General features: G+C 28.1%; 2 protein-coding genes across 2 annotated transcripts; one reads left to right on the top strand and one right to left on the bottom strand.

Annotated features, from left to right (window-relative positions):
* Positions 1-3,609: 3,609 nt before the first annotated feature.
* Positions 3,610-4,178, top strand: LOC120073972 (uncharacterized). Its single transcript, XM_039026908.2, has one exon. The coding sequence runs from the start codon at positions 3,750-3,752 to the stop codon at positions 3,999-4,001; it is 252 nt and encodes an 83-aa protein (XP_038882836.1). The 5' UTR covers positions 3,610-3,749; the 3' UTR covers positions 4,002-4,178.
* Positions 4,179-8,429: 4,251 nt separating this feature from the next.
* Positions 8,430-9,278, bottom strand: LOC120074510 (E3 ubiquitin-protein ligase RHA2B-like). Its single transcript, XM_039027660.2, has one exon. The coding sequence runs from the start codon at positions 9,146-9,148 to the stop codon at positions 8,663-8,665; it is 486 nt and encodes a 161-aa protein (XP_038883588.2). The 5' UTR covers positions 9,149-9,278; the 3' UTR covers positions 8,430-8,662.
* Positions 9,279-16,857: the final 7,579 nt, after the last annotated feature.

The raw sequence follows: 16,857 nt of genomic DNA, 5'->3' as shown, positions 1-16,857 counted from the left end.
TTTCTCAAATTAAAAGTTATCACTGATAGCAGCTATCAGTATCATTTGCTATTGACGATAGTTGCTATCAGCGATAACTTTTAATTTGAGAAAAATTAATACAATCTTGAAATATTAGCTTTTAATTTGCTATCAATTATCAGTAGCTATCATTGATTCACTTTCATCAATTGGAATCAACGTTGAAATATTACTACTTAAGGCTATCAGTGGCTATCAATGATAGATTTATAAATAGTGACCAACTTTGAAAGAAGACCAACAACTTTGATTACCATAGTAGTTATCATTAATAATCTTTTATCATGGCTATCACTGATAGCAGCTATCAGTCGTTATCACTGATAGATTTTTGTCATTAGAATTAACTTTGAAATATTAACACTTGGCTATCAATGATAGACTTCTATAACTGGTTATCACCTTTGAAAGAAACTCAATATATAGATATCACCTAAGTTTTATCACCGAGATTACTAATATCACTCATATTGTGGTTATCAATGATAGCTTTTTTCACTGATAAGATGCTATCAATGATCTTACTGATATCATGCTATTAGTGATAGTTCTCTATCACCGATAACGTGCTATCAGTGGTAGCTTCTATCACTGATAACGTGCTATCGAGTAGCTTCTATCATCGATAACATGCTATTAGTATTAGCTTCTATCACTGGTAACATACCATCAGTAGTAGCTTCTATCAATCATAGCCACTGAACACCTTTTTACCCTTTTCTTATACTTCCCAAACACTTATAAGTCCCTTTTCTTTTCAATGATAACTTTTATCATTGATAAACATGCTATTAGTGATAACTTCTAGGCATTCCACTTACATTTTAGTTCAAGATTCAACTTTATTAATTAAATTCACTAAATTGGCTATCAATGATAGATTTCTATAAGTGGTTATTAACTATGAAAATAAAAACAAAGATTAAGCTATCAATGATACAAAATATTAATGGTTATCACTGATAGACTTTCATTTGCTCTTTATATTTATTATTTGTTATAATAATCAAACTTGATGATTGACTTGTTGGTGTTAAGTCACTTATGAATTGAGTACTTTCAAGTCCTCGGTACTAAACTCAGCCTCATAATTCTTGTAAAAAAAAAAAATTAAATAAAGAAAAAGAAAAAGTAAAAACTGAAGAAAAAAAATAAGGAAGAAGCAAAAACTGAGCAAAAATCAAATAAGAGAAAGAAAATAAAAAGACTAAAAAAATGTGCACAACAATATAAGACAAGAGAGGGCGAAATTAAAAATTAAAAAAATTCAAAGATTGACTAGTCAACTCATATTTTAAAGATGTAATATATTTTTAGATTTTTTCATTTATTCTACTATGTATTATAAATATCCTAAAATAAACTAAACATAATATATATAAATTAACAAAATATAAAATGTGAGTAATAAAACAAAGAATAAAAAACAAATTGAAATGTTCTTCAAATAGGACTTAGTTTTTCTTTTCCTCCTAAAAAGAAAGATATGATTTTTTTATTTTAATTGAAAACCAACCTACAATTTGCTCTCTTTTGTTTCTCCCAAAGAAGAGGTTGAATTAGGACAGACATTTACTAGATTTCCTTGTAGAAAGAGTTTGAGAAAATTAATATTGTGAAGTGGGTTTTATCATCTATAAGTCCTAAAGCCTATTAGCACTCCCCACCAAACCCACTAGACTGCCACTAGAATTCCATTGAAACGCCACAAGACATCCATTATAATGGATAAGTTTTCTATGCCATAGTAGTATAGATATTATTCTCCATTATTGTTGCATCATTTAAGAATTGTATGAGGTAGAAAATTTTCCAATTACTTTACTTAGCTCTTCGGTGTCTTTTTCCCAAATCCCTATTAAATAAATATGAGGTTACACATCAAAATCAATCTGAAAAGAATGAGATGTTTGACCCCAACTTCAAGTGAGTGGAAATAGGTTATTATAGCTCACTCAATGTTTGGTGTTTCCAACTATTATAACTTACAATTAACTAAAGTATTACTATTCCAAATCCCTCTTTGTTATTGTGTTTACGGTTTGTTTCAATAAGGTGAATTTACTATTTGTTATTTTGTGCGTCTTCCTATTATTTGCAGGTGTAGTTGCAAAATCTGCTCAGTTTTCTCTTCATGTATGGTTACCCAATGTTATGGAGGGTCCTACTCCCATTTTGGCTCTTGTACATGTTGCTATCTGTTGCTATGATGATAGCAACGGAAATTTTTCTTGTCGCTCAACTTCTTTGCTTTTTATAGTAATATCTTGGTATAATAACAATACTATTTTGAGTTAGTTTAGCTCTTGCTTAAAAATACTATTTCTTACCTATAGTCTACAATCTAAACACAGACAATTATAATCTATAGGCTAACTATAATAACCAACTCGACATCTCAAACACCTCTTTAAGGATGATAAGATTTCACCATATTTTTTGTGTGAGATCTTCAACATACTCTTTAGATGGTGACTTTTTAGGTTCACCAATTTTTTTGTTATTAAATCCTAGACAATGTAAGGAGGTATCTACTGCACGTTAACAATGTTACAGCATTCCATAGAATAATTACCAGAAACAAAAAACATATAAAAGAACACCAGAGATTGGTAACCTAGTTTGGTGTAAACTACCTACGTCTGGAGGACAGTATGTTCAGGAAAGATAACTTCAATAATATCAATGGTAAGCAATTACAACGTAGTACTTATCTATAATAGTTATACAATTATAGTGACTCTCAAACATCTCAATCAATCAACCATTCACCTAGGGCTCCTCCTAGGTTTGAGACTCCCTCTCGCGGTAACTCAGACTCCCCCTTAGTTATGGTATTAGTGAAGAATGTCTTAAGCTCCCCCTAAGATCGAGACTTCCTCTCTGGAAGACCTAAGCTCCCCTCAAGTTGTGAGACTCCTCACTAGAACAATATCTTTCTTTCTTAGAGCGAAGTCCCTTTTGCTCAAATTTCTTAGGCTCCCTCTAAGTTTGAGAAACCCTTCTCGATGAATCACGATACACAAGCAGTAAGCAACTCGGAGTATGTTTCCAAGCAATACAACTCTTTCTCCTTCCTGCAATCATGACCGAACATTCACAACAGTAAAGCACAATGTTGTTTCTTAAAACAAAAACAGCCAACCCTAACCAAACACAGAAGAAGAAAAAAAAAAGGAAAGAGATCTACAAATAATATTGCAGAAGAAAAAATTTGATAAGGAAAACATTTTACAGAATCAGCATTTTCGGAGAACATCCTTTACTAGAAAACCACCAGTACAGAGACATCATATATAACATTTGTCACACTTAAACAAATATTGATAATCGTACGATATCTAACTATACCTATTTGAACTTTAGTTTCATCTCAAAACTAAATGAGTTAGTATCCATTTTGTCAAACTTGGATACTCAACTATCCCAACTTTCTCATCAAGAAATCCCTTTATTTGGTACTATCAATAAGAGCCTTCAATAAAATATGCACATTATTTTATAGATACAATACAATCCGTTTCTCCATAAGGGTCCACCCACAGGAAAAGTAGAAAAGCAAAATGCCCAAAAAACCAGACTCAGTCATCAGTTCACCTTTTTTTATACACAATACACCGACTTGTCAGCCTTATCCACAATCATATTCATGCCTCAATCTGAATATAAATTTATCTCCTCCTCCTCAAAGGGTTTCAAATCAACTACGAGCTTCGAAAATCATAGCCATGGCGGATATTGCAATTCTTGTAGCAGAGGAATACGAGAGAAGGATGAAGAATCCAACGCAAGTTCAGGAGAAGCAAGAGCTTCAAGATTTGGCTTCTGGGGTTTCTATCTCTGCAACTGCTACTTCGATTAGGATGAAGAAGATGATGGAAATGGCAAAACAGAATTCACAGATTTCGGAATTCAAATGGGTTTTTGAACCCAAATCTCAAATTGGGCGAGCTGCTTCCACCGGATTCTTCTCGGCTTGAGTTGCTCTGTTTTTTAAATTTGCCATATACTGTAAATGTTTTCTCATCTGTCTCTCAAATCTGTACATTTTTTTTTAATTCTATTACTTTCGAAATGCTTTTGAATTCGAGAGAAAAATGGTGGGTTGTATTATGATTATTATGGGCTTGAATTAACCATTTGAATGTTGGGGAAAAGATGGGATGATTTGGATTTCAAGAAATCATCGAGAGAGTTCATCATTAGGGTTTGCTTTTGAATCTGATATATGGTGGATCGATGAGTCCATGTTGAGATCAACTCAAAGACATGATGAAACTTCGTATTAATAGGGTAAACGGACTCCGTTAAGCTCAAACATTCTAAGTAAATTTATGCTATATGAATTGGAAGATTAGAACCACAAACGTTAAACTATGTTCTCATAAATTTTAGGTCACATATTTCGATACCATATTAAATCACTCGTTAATTAAAAAACTTAATTGATAATATTATATCATCTAATAAAATCGTGTTGAGAATATATTTTGTGAAAAGTGGAATTGATGAATACACTAAAGAATTACATTTCTCAATTTTCCGATCGCTTTAAATTAACAGTTTAAATCAAATCGTTGTAAAGCTTCTTATGGTGACATTTGTGTCTTATTTGCGAGGGTATCTTGTTTATCCAAAATTTCGTCAATTTTGGTTCTTTTTTCCTGTTTTTATTTAAATCTAATATAAAATATAAATTTCATCCTCTAATTAAAAAATATATATGTATATCAATTACTACTGAATTGTGTTTGCTTTGACGAGTGGCATAGATATGTTTTTAGTGAAATTTGTAATTTAATCTCCTATCGAACTTAGATGAAAATTTTAATTTAATCCGCCATAATAATTACAGTTTTCTAAGAAAAAAGTTGTTTGTTCCAAGATTTAATTGATATTTTCAAAATGATTTTAAAAAGGTATTTGATATTTAAAAAATTATTGGTGACTAAACCTGATTTGTTAAACTCGAGAAATAAATTTATTACACGGTCAAACTTTGATTTTCCACTTTTTGAATTTAGTTTTAACAAATAACTTTTGAAAAACTAGAACTTGTTGGAAATTTCAGAAAGATGATTGTAAAAATATAATTAATAAACGAGCATATTTTTTTCAACACTTTTAAATAAATCATTTTCAGTATTTTGGTGCTTCAGTTAAAGTCTTAATATCCAACAACATATTGAATCGTTATTTTAATTTTTGGTATTTTCAAAATTTCGAAGATGACCTGGAAACTTTATCTATGTTTGATGTTTCCAATATAAATTCATAAATCCATGAAATATTAGAAAAAAAATAATTTCAAATTATTGCCACTATAAATATTGGATAAAAAAGGATTAAAAGAACTTATTTATTAATTTCATTTAAAATAATTTTAGATACTGATGTTGGAATAAAATTAGAAAAAGACAATATCTATTGGCATCAATACGAAAATTAAATTTTTTTTAAAAATAAAAAAATAAAAAAAAAATAAAAAAAAATCGGAAGAGATCAACAACATATAGTGGGGGTGAAAATTGATTTTCAATTTCAACTTTTAGTTGAGTAAATGTTTTGACAAAATGTTGTAATTTACAACTAGTTATTTTATTTAGAAAGAAAAAATGAAGATAAATTTCATATGTTTAACAACGAATTTGTAAATAATTGTAAATATGTACTCCCACGCAAATTACAAAATTAACATTGAAAAAGACGATTAGAAATATGACTTTTTTTTCCTTAAAACTTATTAACTATTTAATGGGATAGTGGTTGATTTGATGTACAAAAAAATAATGATTAGTCTTTAATTATTATTAAACAAATTTTTTAATCAATTTATAATCATTTCATACTTATTGAGCTAATATTATGTCCCTAATTTTCAACTCAAAACCAAATTACAAATAATAATATTTGCCGGCAGGCGCTGGAAGCTTGGAATTGATAACCATGTGTTTTAAAAGATTACTTCTTTATATAATATATATTTATTGACTTCAATATACCAACGTATATAACAGCTTTCAACTTTAAATCAAGTCATTAAATTGTTTCCATCTTCAATGACAGATCTAACACAATTTAATCTCATAATAAACGAGTATAATTCAAAACACCACTAACATAATGGTAAACTCTAGCAGCCCTCGTTTCGGCTAACTTCTCAATAAAATGCTTGCTTAGATGCTTTTGAGATTATAATTATTTTCGTATTACATCCAAATGCTCAATCATAAGTTTTATGACAAAATTTTCTTTTTAAAATAATAGTTTTTTTTCAGTCATAAATGGTACAACCTGATTGCACTCCTCCTTTAGTCATCAAGGAAAAAATATTTTTAAAATATTTTTTCTGAAAAAGAATGTGATTGAGTACTTGGATTTTGCAATTCATGTTTCAAATTTTTTCTTTTGTGATTGAAGTGAATATATGAAGATGAGTGCAGCATTTGCACCTAAATATCACTCTTTCTCAATGGGATCAATTACATCTTACCAAGCTCATGAGCTAAATGGAGTCTTATTTTTAACTTTCAATAATATATTCCATGGTTAAAAAAGGACAATGACAATATGCAGCATATTCCATGATTGAGCATTTGAATAAGCTATACAGAGATAGGTGTCGACTGGAATGCATCAAGTATGTTTCAATCTTTTTTTTATTTTTTTTTCTGTGATTGAAAGATATACATGAAAATGAGTGCAACACTTACATCTAAATATTACTCTTTCCCAAAGGAATCAATTGCATTTTACAAACTCGTGATCTCAATGGAGCCTCATTTTTAACTTTCAACAATATACTCCATGGTCAAGAAATGGCAACAACTATATGTAACATATTCCATCATGGAGCACTTGGATAAGCTATACAAAGACAAGTGCAACCTGGGATGCACCGAGTATATTTCAATCTCTTTTTTTTTCCCTTTCTTTTATGATTGAAGGAGATACATGAAAATGAGTTCAACACCTGCACCCAAATATTACTCTTTTCCAATAGAATCAGTTGCATCTTATCACACTCGTGAACGGAGCCATACTTCTTTACTTTCAAAAATATATTTCATGGTTAAGAAAGGGCAACTGCAATATGCAACAAATTCCCCCCTATTTTTTTATTTAAAAAAATAAAATAAAATAAAAAAAATAATCAACCACCCCAATTATCCCAAATAGATAAGGTTTCATCTCCCCCTTGTGCGTTATTCCGGTTCGGTACGACCACTTTACTATTGAAGTCGTTCATCTACTTTTTTGAATCTGACATTAATGTCAAATCTTTTGAATTACCCTTCGCTGCTCCACCACGAGATTTTGCCTGTTACCATTTCAACTTTTGCGAGTGTCCGACATACAGAACAATTCAGTACATCATGCGAACTACTGTAGCTCCACAACCATTTAGGATTCCAGTTAGGATATGTTTCAAACTTATTCTCAGAAACAGTCCTAAACAACAGTGAAATGGTATTTGGCTTGACCATCTAAAACTTGTTATTCCTTAAACCACGCAATAAACTTAATGCTACAACTCACCTGACCTAATCATGTCTCTTAAATATTGTTTTATCAGACAAGACTACCGATTAACCATGTCCTAAGCTGTGCAGTTTTTGCAAAATATTAGAAGAACAAAACTCCAACATCTAAAAGGTACAAGGAAATAATGAGATCCAAATATTGAAAAAGGAGTCTACAACTTTAGTTCCAAATCATCCCAATGAGAAACAGTTCAAACTTGTATACTAAGTACTAAGGCTAGTTGTGTGAGTGCCATAAAACTTGTAAGAGTGTTTCTCTTGTATAATGGTGTAATGGGAATTTCTCTAGTTTTCAAGTTTCCAACATGGGAGGTTTTCACTTTCACTATTAGGGTTTAACTACAGAGAAGATAAGCTCAATCAGTTTGTTCTGCGTTTAGTTACAGACCACAAACACAGCATTAAGTCCTCCTACCATCTCCACCTAAACCCCCCATGGAAATAACAAGATAAAATCCATCAAATTTCGATTGCTACTTCTTTCACTCTATATTCTTAATAAATGCCATCACATACCATTTTAGTTACATTGTAAGAGCACCATAAATTAGATCACCAACTCACATCTACTATAATTATAAGTTAAGTTTGCACCATAACTCTTGGCCCTACAGAGACAACAAGCCCCCCCCATCAAAAGAGACTAATAGATTATCTAACTAACAAACATCTAAAATTTTTTAATAGATCCTTTAGATTAGCCCAAGTAAACTTCCTGATGGAGAAAAGTTGTTGTGATTTGGATGATTTTACAGCGGATTTCAGTTTTTTATTGGGAACAAAGGTCCCCATCAAGAAGTAAATTGGCTGTCCCCAAAATTAATGATTCGTTGACGAATAACCAGGAAGAGTAGGAAGCAATCATGCAAACAAAGCATCAAACAGTTGGCTTGCGTAATTGCAAATAAAGAGAAACATACACGATTTATCTCGATCTAGCTACAGATCAATCGAACCAGAAACGAGCTGTTCCCTAATGCTATTGCTCGTCAATGAAGGGAGAAAACAATATTTCCCTAGTTAATCTACAGAGAATCAACATTCTATGTTATTTAATTCTATTCTGTGATAAACAAAATAAAAATTGGCATTTCGCCCTAGAAAAATCTATATATACTGTTACCATGTAATGCCGATAACAAAAAGATGAGCTCCTCGTCACTGCCGTCGTACTCCACACGGTCTCGCAGCCTGTGGTAGCCGGCGACAATATCGTCCGGCAAAACCTTACTCCGGCAAAGCGGACAGGTAGCGAAACAGAGTTTCAACCAATTATCGAGGCAATCCTTGTGAAAAGTGTGGTTACATTGCAATTTCCGTACCTTCTCCCCTTCCTCAAATTCAGAGAGGCAAACGGCACACTGATCGGCAATACTGGAGGTGAGCTTATTGGAGAATCGAATCGTGGGATTCTTCTCCTCGATGAGTTTCAAAAACTGCGCCGTCGTGACTACGCGCTTGTCGGCGTTAGGTCTCAAGCCGAAGATGGTACGAATGAGAATAACGAATTCGAGAAGTAAAAGGGTGAAGAAGACTGCGGTCATTGTGTGGAGGTGGGAGAAGAACTCGGAGAGAGCTCCCATGGCTTCCGGATAGAGATGGGCGAATAGATTCCAATAATTCAATTGTTTTGATTTTTTATAATCTTTCTGAAAATTTCATCCTACACTATATTCTCTCTTTTCTTTCTATTCTCTCTTTTTCCTTTTTTATAACAAATACAGAGTCCTGGATTTATAGAATTTCTGTGCAACCAACCTCACTTCGGTACACGTGGAATTGCTAAAACCGTGTTTCAGGATAAGCCGCGGAGGATTAAATTATAATTTCTTTCGCTAATGCTACTTTAATCAGTCTAAAATCAATTAAAATATTTATAAACATAATAAAATATTATTGATAAATATTGATGGACAACTACTATCATCTATCGCGGTCATCAATCAGACGATTTATATTTCTAAATATCTGTAGATGTTTTTTAAAAAAATATTAAATTATAAATTATGTATATTTTATAAAAAAAAAAAAAAAAATCTATAAACTTATTACTTTATGTGTTGGTTTCAAATTGTACTCCTCCCCTATTAAATGTTTTATTTTTTATCCAATTTTGTATTTGTAATAAAATAATAATTCCATTTTCTTTCTTTCTTTCTTTCTTTCTTTCTTTCTTTTTAGGTTAAAATAAGTAAGTTGTATGTTTCGATTATGCCTTTAGCATTTCAAAATTTTTATTTTAACAATTATTGAAATTGTTTCAAAATAACTATTTCTTGAGTTTCTCCATGAAAATATGATGATACGGTGATGAGTTGTAATAAAGGTGTATATATATATATATATATATTGAATAATCTTAGTCAAATTTGAAATAAAAAAATATAATTTGAGGATGGGAGTAAAATAATGTTTTTCTACTCTTACAATTAAAATATCTGAAAAAAAACAAAAATATCTTGGAGTATAAAGTAGACAACAAAGACAAAGTTTAAAGGATCTAATTTACCATAAATGGATGAAAAATAAGCCATAAGGACGAATAAATTGTGACTAAAATTCTTCAGTGTTTGTCAAATAGAGCAACATCAAGTATTTACCATCAATTAAAAAAAAAAAAAAAAAAAAACTCAAATTTTTATAACTCGCAAACAAAGTACACTAAAGTGGAACCTTTGCTATTCGACTAATCACCATGTTCTATTTTCTTATTTACTATTATTTTTTTTTTCTAAAGAGCTAGAGATACTGTTGTTTTGAAATAATTTTAAGGGCGTTTTAGAAGAATTTTTAAATGTTAATTAATATGAAACTTTTGAAATGATTTATATACAGTATGTATAAAGTAACCTACCTAATATGTCATATGTACTGCTATTTTAAATGTCATCATCATAACAATTTTTTTTTTTTTTTGACGAAAAAGTTGAAAAGCGTTATTTGGAAACAAATTTAAATTTTGAATGTAAATAAGTAAAAATAATAATAATAATAATATCTTAATATTATTGAAATCTGATTTTTTTTTTTTTTAATAAGTAAGGTCTCATTTAATAATCATTTTGTTTTTTGTTTTTGTTTTTGAAAATTAATCCTATGGACACTATTACCACTCCCAAATTTCTTCCATTGTTATATACTTTTCACCAATAGTTTAAAAAAACCAATAGTTTAAAAACCAAGTCAAATTTTTAGAACTAAAAAAATAGCTTTCTAGAAGTTGATTTTGTTTTTAGAATTTGGCTAAGAATTCAACTATTGTACTTAAGAAATATGCAAATCATGATAAGAAATGTGGATGAAATAGACTTAATTTTAAAAAACAAAAACAAAAAACTAAATGGTTATCAAACGGGATCTAAATTACCGTATTAATAATTTAATGATGAGTTGAATATAACATTTTTTAAGTACATTTTCTCAAAACGTTGTTAATTCTATCCATTCTTTTTTTTTTTTAGAAAAAATATTCTTACTTTTCTTTTATTACACATTTTGGAGTGATTTTCAATTTACCATAAGAAAGTCACTCTTTTTTTTAGTATAACAACTCTATTTATAGTGAGAATTAAACTTTCGATCTCTAAAGACGAAAAATATGTTAATACTACTTAGTTAAGCTCACTTATCCCACAACTTGTTATTTTTACTTTTTAAAAGGTTCTTTATATCATACTTTTCTAAATTTTTTTATTTTATTTTGTTGCCAAATTATCATGCTTATTTCGAAATTTAACTCAAGCACACACTAAATTCATATTTTATCTTTAAGAAGGTTCAATTTTGTTTTTCAACTATCAAAATTACTCTATTTTATTCTCGAGACTTTTAAAATATTTATTCTAATCTCAAAAGTAATATTACAAAGACTATAGTGTATCCATTAAATATCATCTTAAAGGTCGATGATTTGATTATTCATTATATAATGTTCTACAAATATATATATATGAACATAGGTCAACTGATTATAGGATCAAAAGAGCTGACATATTCACTCCAATGGCCGGTTAAAATTCCAACCTCCACTTAGAGTTCAAACGTCAACTCTTAATTTCACACATTATTAAGGTTTTTGTAGAAGTAAAGTCTATGAAGATTGTGCGACTTTGTCAAACCTTATATCCTCAACCAAAAGGTCAGAAATTTAGTTTTAGATCTAAAATAGTTAGTTATTAGGATATTGTATTTTTTATGGAAAAAAATCCAAAGTTGAATGTTGTATAATTGAAAATTTTTAAAAATAAGACACCAACTATGGGGGCAGCTTTTGAAATATTAAAAAATGATTAAGGAAAAATCTTAACTAATCTTAACTATCTATACTATTTGGTAAAACAACTTATTTATCAATTTATCAGAATCACTTTTAAATTTTAACTAACATATAAAATCTTATAAATAGCAGCTTTTAGATTTAGTTTTCTAGAAATTTGGTACTTTCTTAAATCATTTAAATTTTAATATATTATAATAATATCATTTTATATTAATATATTTTGCCACATCTATTTTCGAAATTTAATTGATTCAATCTTTTATAATAAGTATTTTTCTAAAAAAATCTAGATTAAATAAAATTAATTTAAATTAAAATCATATAAAAATTTAAATAAAAATAATATAATAAATTTTAGATAATATTAATATGATAATAATTGAAATAGTAAGTCATTTTGACTCGTACAACTAAATTACGTTAATCTATCAAACACTATTTTACTTTTGTTTATCGCTGATTTTTCTAAAATCACAGTTACTGACAATTATTTTAAAAGTTATAGCAATCTCAAACGGAACTAAATATGATTATTTTAGCTTCCTAAATATGTCAAACATCGAAATTTTCGAAGGGTTGTTTTTTTCTTTTTTTTTTTTTAATGGTGAAAAAAATTCATTTATATTTTATGTTCTTTAACCACATTAGTTAAAACTCCATTAATGTTATTTAATGATATATTTTTACTTTTTATTTATTTTTTATTGAGTTTTAAAACGCTTTAATTTTTCAATAGTTGACTTGGATGAGTGCCTTAATTAATTAGATTATGTTTAAGTTATAACTCAATGAGATGATGCTGGCAACCCAAATAGCTATTTTTATAGTTTGAATCTTCCGAGCTTCCACGTTTGATTCTTGTTGTACTTCGAAGATAAATTAAAATTTTAGTTTTTGCGAGGTTTTGATTTTGTAATTTATCCAAGATAATGGAAGTTTAGGTGGTAGAAAATTAAGATTTTATTTTATATTTTCAGATTCATTGAATTAAGTAAATATGACTAGAGATGTCTAAAAAATTCGGAGGTCAAGATCCTACGGGGACCATCCCGCACGGGACGGGGAATGGAGGAGGGAGTGAGGAATTTTTTTTACCGTTTACAATTTGGGGCGGGCAACGGGAATATATTCCCGTCTCCGGTCCCACCTCGTTTCCCCGTCCCGCCCCGACTTTGTATATAAATTATAAATTTTTAATATATATATTCATATTAATATTGTAAACTTTATATAAGATAATTAGGGATGTTTTAATTATTTAAATTCATGATTTTTATTACTTTAATTCTTTAGATGTCGTTAATATTTAAAATAGGATGTTATAAATGTTGAATTTTAATTTTTATAAATTATGAGATTTTAGCATTTTAACTATATTTTTTAAATTGCACGTATATTATTGTTTTAAATAGTAGAATTGATAATATTTCATTTAAATGAAATTTCTATTGGAAATGTTTAAAGAATTGTAAAAAGTATATATTTAATTGAAATTTTTAAAAAATGTTAGAGAAAAATAAAGGCGGAGAATTTTTCCCCGCGGGATCCTCGCCCCGTTCGCAGGGGAAATTCATAGGGACGGGGAATGGAATAGGGGGGCGGGGGTGGGGACGGGGAAGGCTTCCCGTCCCCGCTCCGCCCTGTGGACATCTCTAAATATGACATATAATTTAAATTTTGTTTCTAAAAAATGTTTTTGAATTATGTGATCCAGACACTGTGAATTATGAAAACACTTTTTTCATGCTTTCATTTTATCCAAATTTTGAATTTTAAATTTTAAAATGCATAATTATATTAAATAAAAATAAAAATATTTAGAAATACAATAAATCAAGTTATAAACTCAATTCATGTTTTAAAAATTATAATATATATTATGTAATGTATTATAAATTATATAATATACAAAATAATAATTATATAATTTGTTTAAACATAAATCATATTAAAAACAAATCAATAATAGTTTATTGTCGTCTAAGTATTAGTGGATAACTACAAAAAGTTTTATGATTTATAAATATATAGTATCAATCACATTTTGAACAATTATCTAAATTATAATTCAATTTTTGAATCTGACCAAACACATATTTGAAAACATGAAATATAACTCTGTTTAATTTAATCATTTGTTTTTAAATTCTCTACCAAACAGAGTTTAAGGATCTCTCTTTTTTTTTTTAAAGAATTGTCACGTTAGTGAAGAAGGATGTTACGAAATCAATAAATTAAAGAAAATAAGAAAGTATGAATAATAGTAAAATAAATAGAGATTTATGTGATCTGCTAATAATGTATCAATTACATCCATAAATAGAGGAAGAGATTAGAAATGCTCAGAGAAAATATTACAGTACAATTTTAGAGATACCAATAAAGTTCGAGAATCTGTATACTACACATGTTCTCAAACCAAATACCAAAATTGTAAATAACATAAATTTAATTTTTATAATACATTATCATTTCTTTTTCTAATATCATTATGGTATGTTTTGACTTTGGACCAACTTGGGAATTGGGATGTTAAAAAATAATTTATTGGCCAAAAGAATTGTTGGGGTTTGGAACTTACCCAATCTCCTAGAAAATTCCTTGCCTCTCCTTGTTTATTATTTATCTTGATGAATTGGTCAAGATTTTTTTTTTTTTTTTTTTTTTATTTGGTACATCAACTTTAAATATTACATATTTAATTGAAGTTTTGAGTTATTTTTCAATTTAGTCTATAAGTTTTAAAATGTTACAATTTTATCTTTGAAATTTAAATTTGGTCCATAAATTTTAAGATTTTACATTTTTAACCTCGATTTTCCATTAAATACTTACTTTCAATCATCGACGTCAATTTTTATTAATTAATTAAAAATAATTAAAAGTAAAATTTTAAATTCAATTTTAAAAGTGATAAAAACGATAAAACTTAATTAATTATAATTCTTTTAACGATTTTTAATTTATTAATATAAATTAACTCCCAAAGATGAAAGTGAGTATTTTGTGAAAAATTGAGGTTAAAAGTGTAAACCTCGAGATATAGAGACCAAATTGAAGCAAAATTCAAATGTCAATGGCAAAATTGTAATATTTCAAAATCTAGAGGCTAAATTGTCCATTAAGTATTAAATATGTAATACTTTGAAATCTAGAGACTAAATAGAAACTAGACCCAAAACCTAGGAATCAAAAAGGTATTTTTCCTTTTTTTTTTTTCTTCTTGATATTAAAAATAGTTGTTTCTAAATATAGAAAAATGAATAAAAATATTTACCAAACATATCAAATTTTAAAACTATAGACACTGATAGATACGTATAGAGTTTAGTAACGTTGTTTTACACGGATAGAAGTCTATCAGTGTCTATCAACGTTTATCATTCGTAGTTCCAAAATTTTGTTATATTTTGTAAATATTTTCAGCAGTTTTACCATTTGAAATAATTTTTCTATTAAAAAACACATTAATGTACGGCTATAACTTATCCGATAATCGTTTTTATTCACTTTTTAAAATTTAAATATTATGTAAATGATATTCATTTTTATTTTCAATTTTTAAATATTTAAGGTTTCGTTTAAATTTGTTGTACCTTTTAAAATAATCGTTGGCCGTTGTACTTTTTAAAAAAATCAGCTGTAAAATAATGTTTCGTATATTTCAGCTTAACCTTGAAAAATTAGGTTAGAGTGTTTGGTAAATAAATGCAAAAGTATTTTATTTTAGATATAATAACTAAAATAGTCTTATAATCATTTTTTTAAAAATAATTTTGTATTCTAAAACTTCAAATGATTGTTTAATATGACAAGTTTTGTTTGTTATATATTAATTTTATCAAAGAAAATATTTTTATTTAAAACAAATCGATAAGGTATATTTAAAAAAAAATGATACATTTAATTCATGAAAAGTAGAAAATTGATTTGATTAGATGAGAAATAGATAAATAATAAAATAAATTTATTTTTAAAGTATAAAATTAAAAACCAAATATGAATTTAAAATTCTACTTGATTTAAGAGGCATCTAAAAGCTAGTAGGATACTCTTTTTAAAACAAACGTGAAATTAACGTATTTTTAAAAGTGAATTTAACATGTTTAATTTAAATAGGTTTTATCAAACACATTTAAGATTCTATACAAATGGCATTTAAACACAGCTAATGCAATATCAAACGTAACCTAAATGTGTATTTTTTTTCACTATATTTCTTTATTTTTTTAAGATTGATTGCCAAAAATAGCATTCAATCAATTTTTCACAAAAAACATCCAGAGGAAACACAGAGAAGAGAGTCTTCAAGGGTTAATATCTTCTTTTATCGCCCAATTGTTTTAATGACTTATCTAGTGCATCCAACAAGTATTGATACCAAGACCAAAACAATAATTTATCATCTTTCAATGCCACGTCCGAACATCGCTAATTTAGAGAACTACCTTATTTTTGTCAATATTTTACCTTTTTAGTCAAATTTTTTTTTAAAAAAAAATATTTGCATTAATTACAAAAACCCAAATCAAAGTATCCTAATTTTGTCATTTAAAAGAAAACTACCTTATTCAAGAACTTAACCCAAAAAAATATCTCCTTTTCATGAAGGAACTATTTCTACTAAAATTTCTTAGTACAACAGAGATTCCAGAGAAATACCAATTGAATTATCTTCGGTTGGATATTTCTACCATATCTTTTACATTTGCATTATCAACTTGCTAAAATTATAAAAATACATAAATTTCATTGAAGGGCTGCTTTTTTAAAAATGAGCTAAAATTACAAATTTTTAAAGAGAGAGAAAAAAGTTTTTATATTTCTTAACCATGCTACTTAAAGCAGAAGATATATTTTTATTTTAATTTACCATTTGCAAGCGTAAGAGAATAAATCATAAACTCATTTAATATGTAGAATGAAATATTCAAACTTCTTATTTTTCAGTTGGAGATATATTATAACTAATTATAACATAATCAGTGCATTTGATCAAATAAACAATCCTTG

The sequence above is a fragment of the Benincasa hispida genome, chromosome 3 (genome assembly GCF_027475165.1).
Source record: "Benincasa hispida cultivar pf3 chromosome 3, pf3_genome.v1.1, whole genome shotgun sequence".
Lineage (NCBI taxonomy): Eukaryota > Viridiplantae > Streptophyta > Magnoliopsida > Cucurbitales > Cucurbitaceae > Benincasa > Benincasa hispida.
Note: the sequence above shows the minus strand (reverse complement) of the source record. Positions and strands in the feature narration are given on the sequence as shown.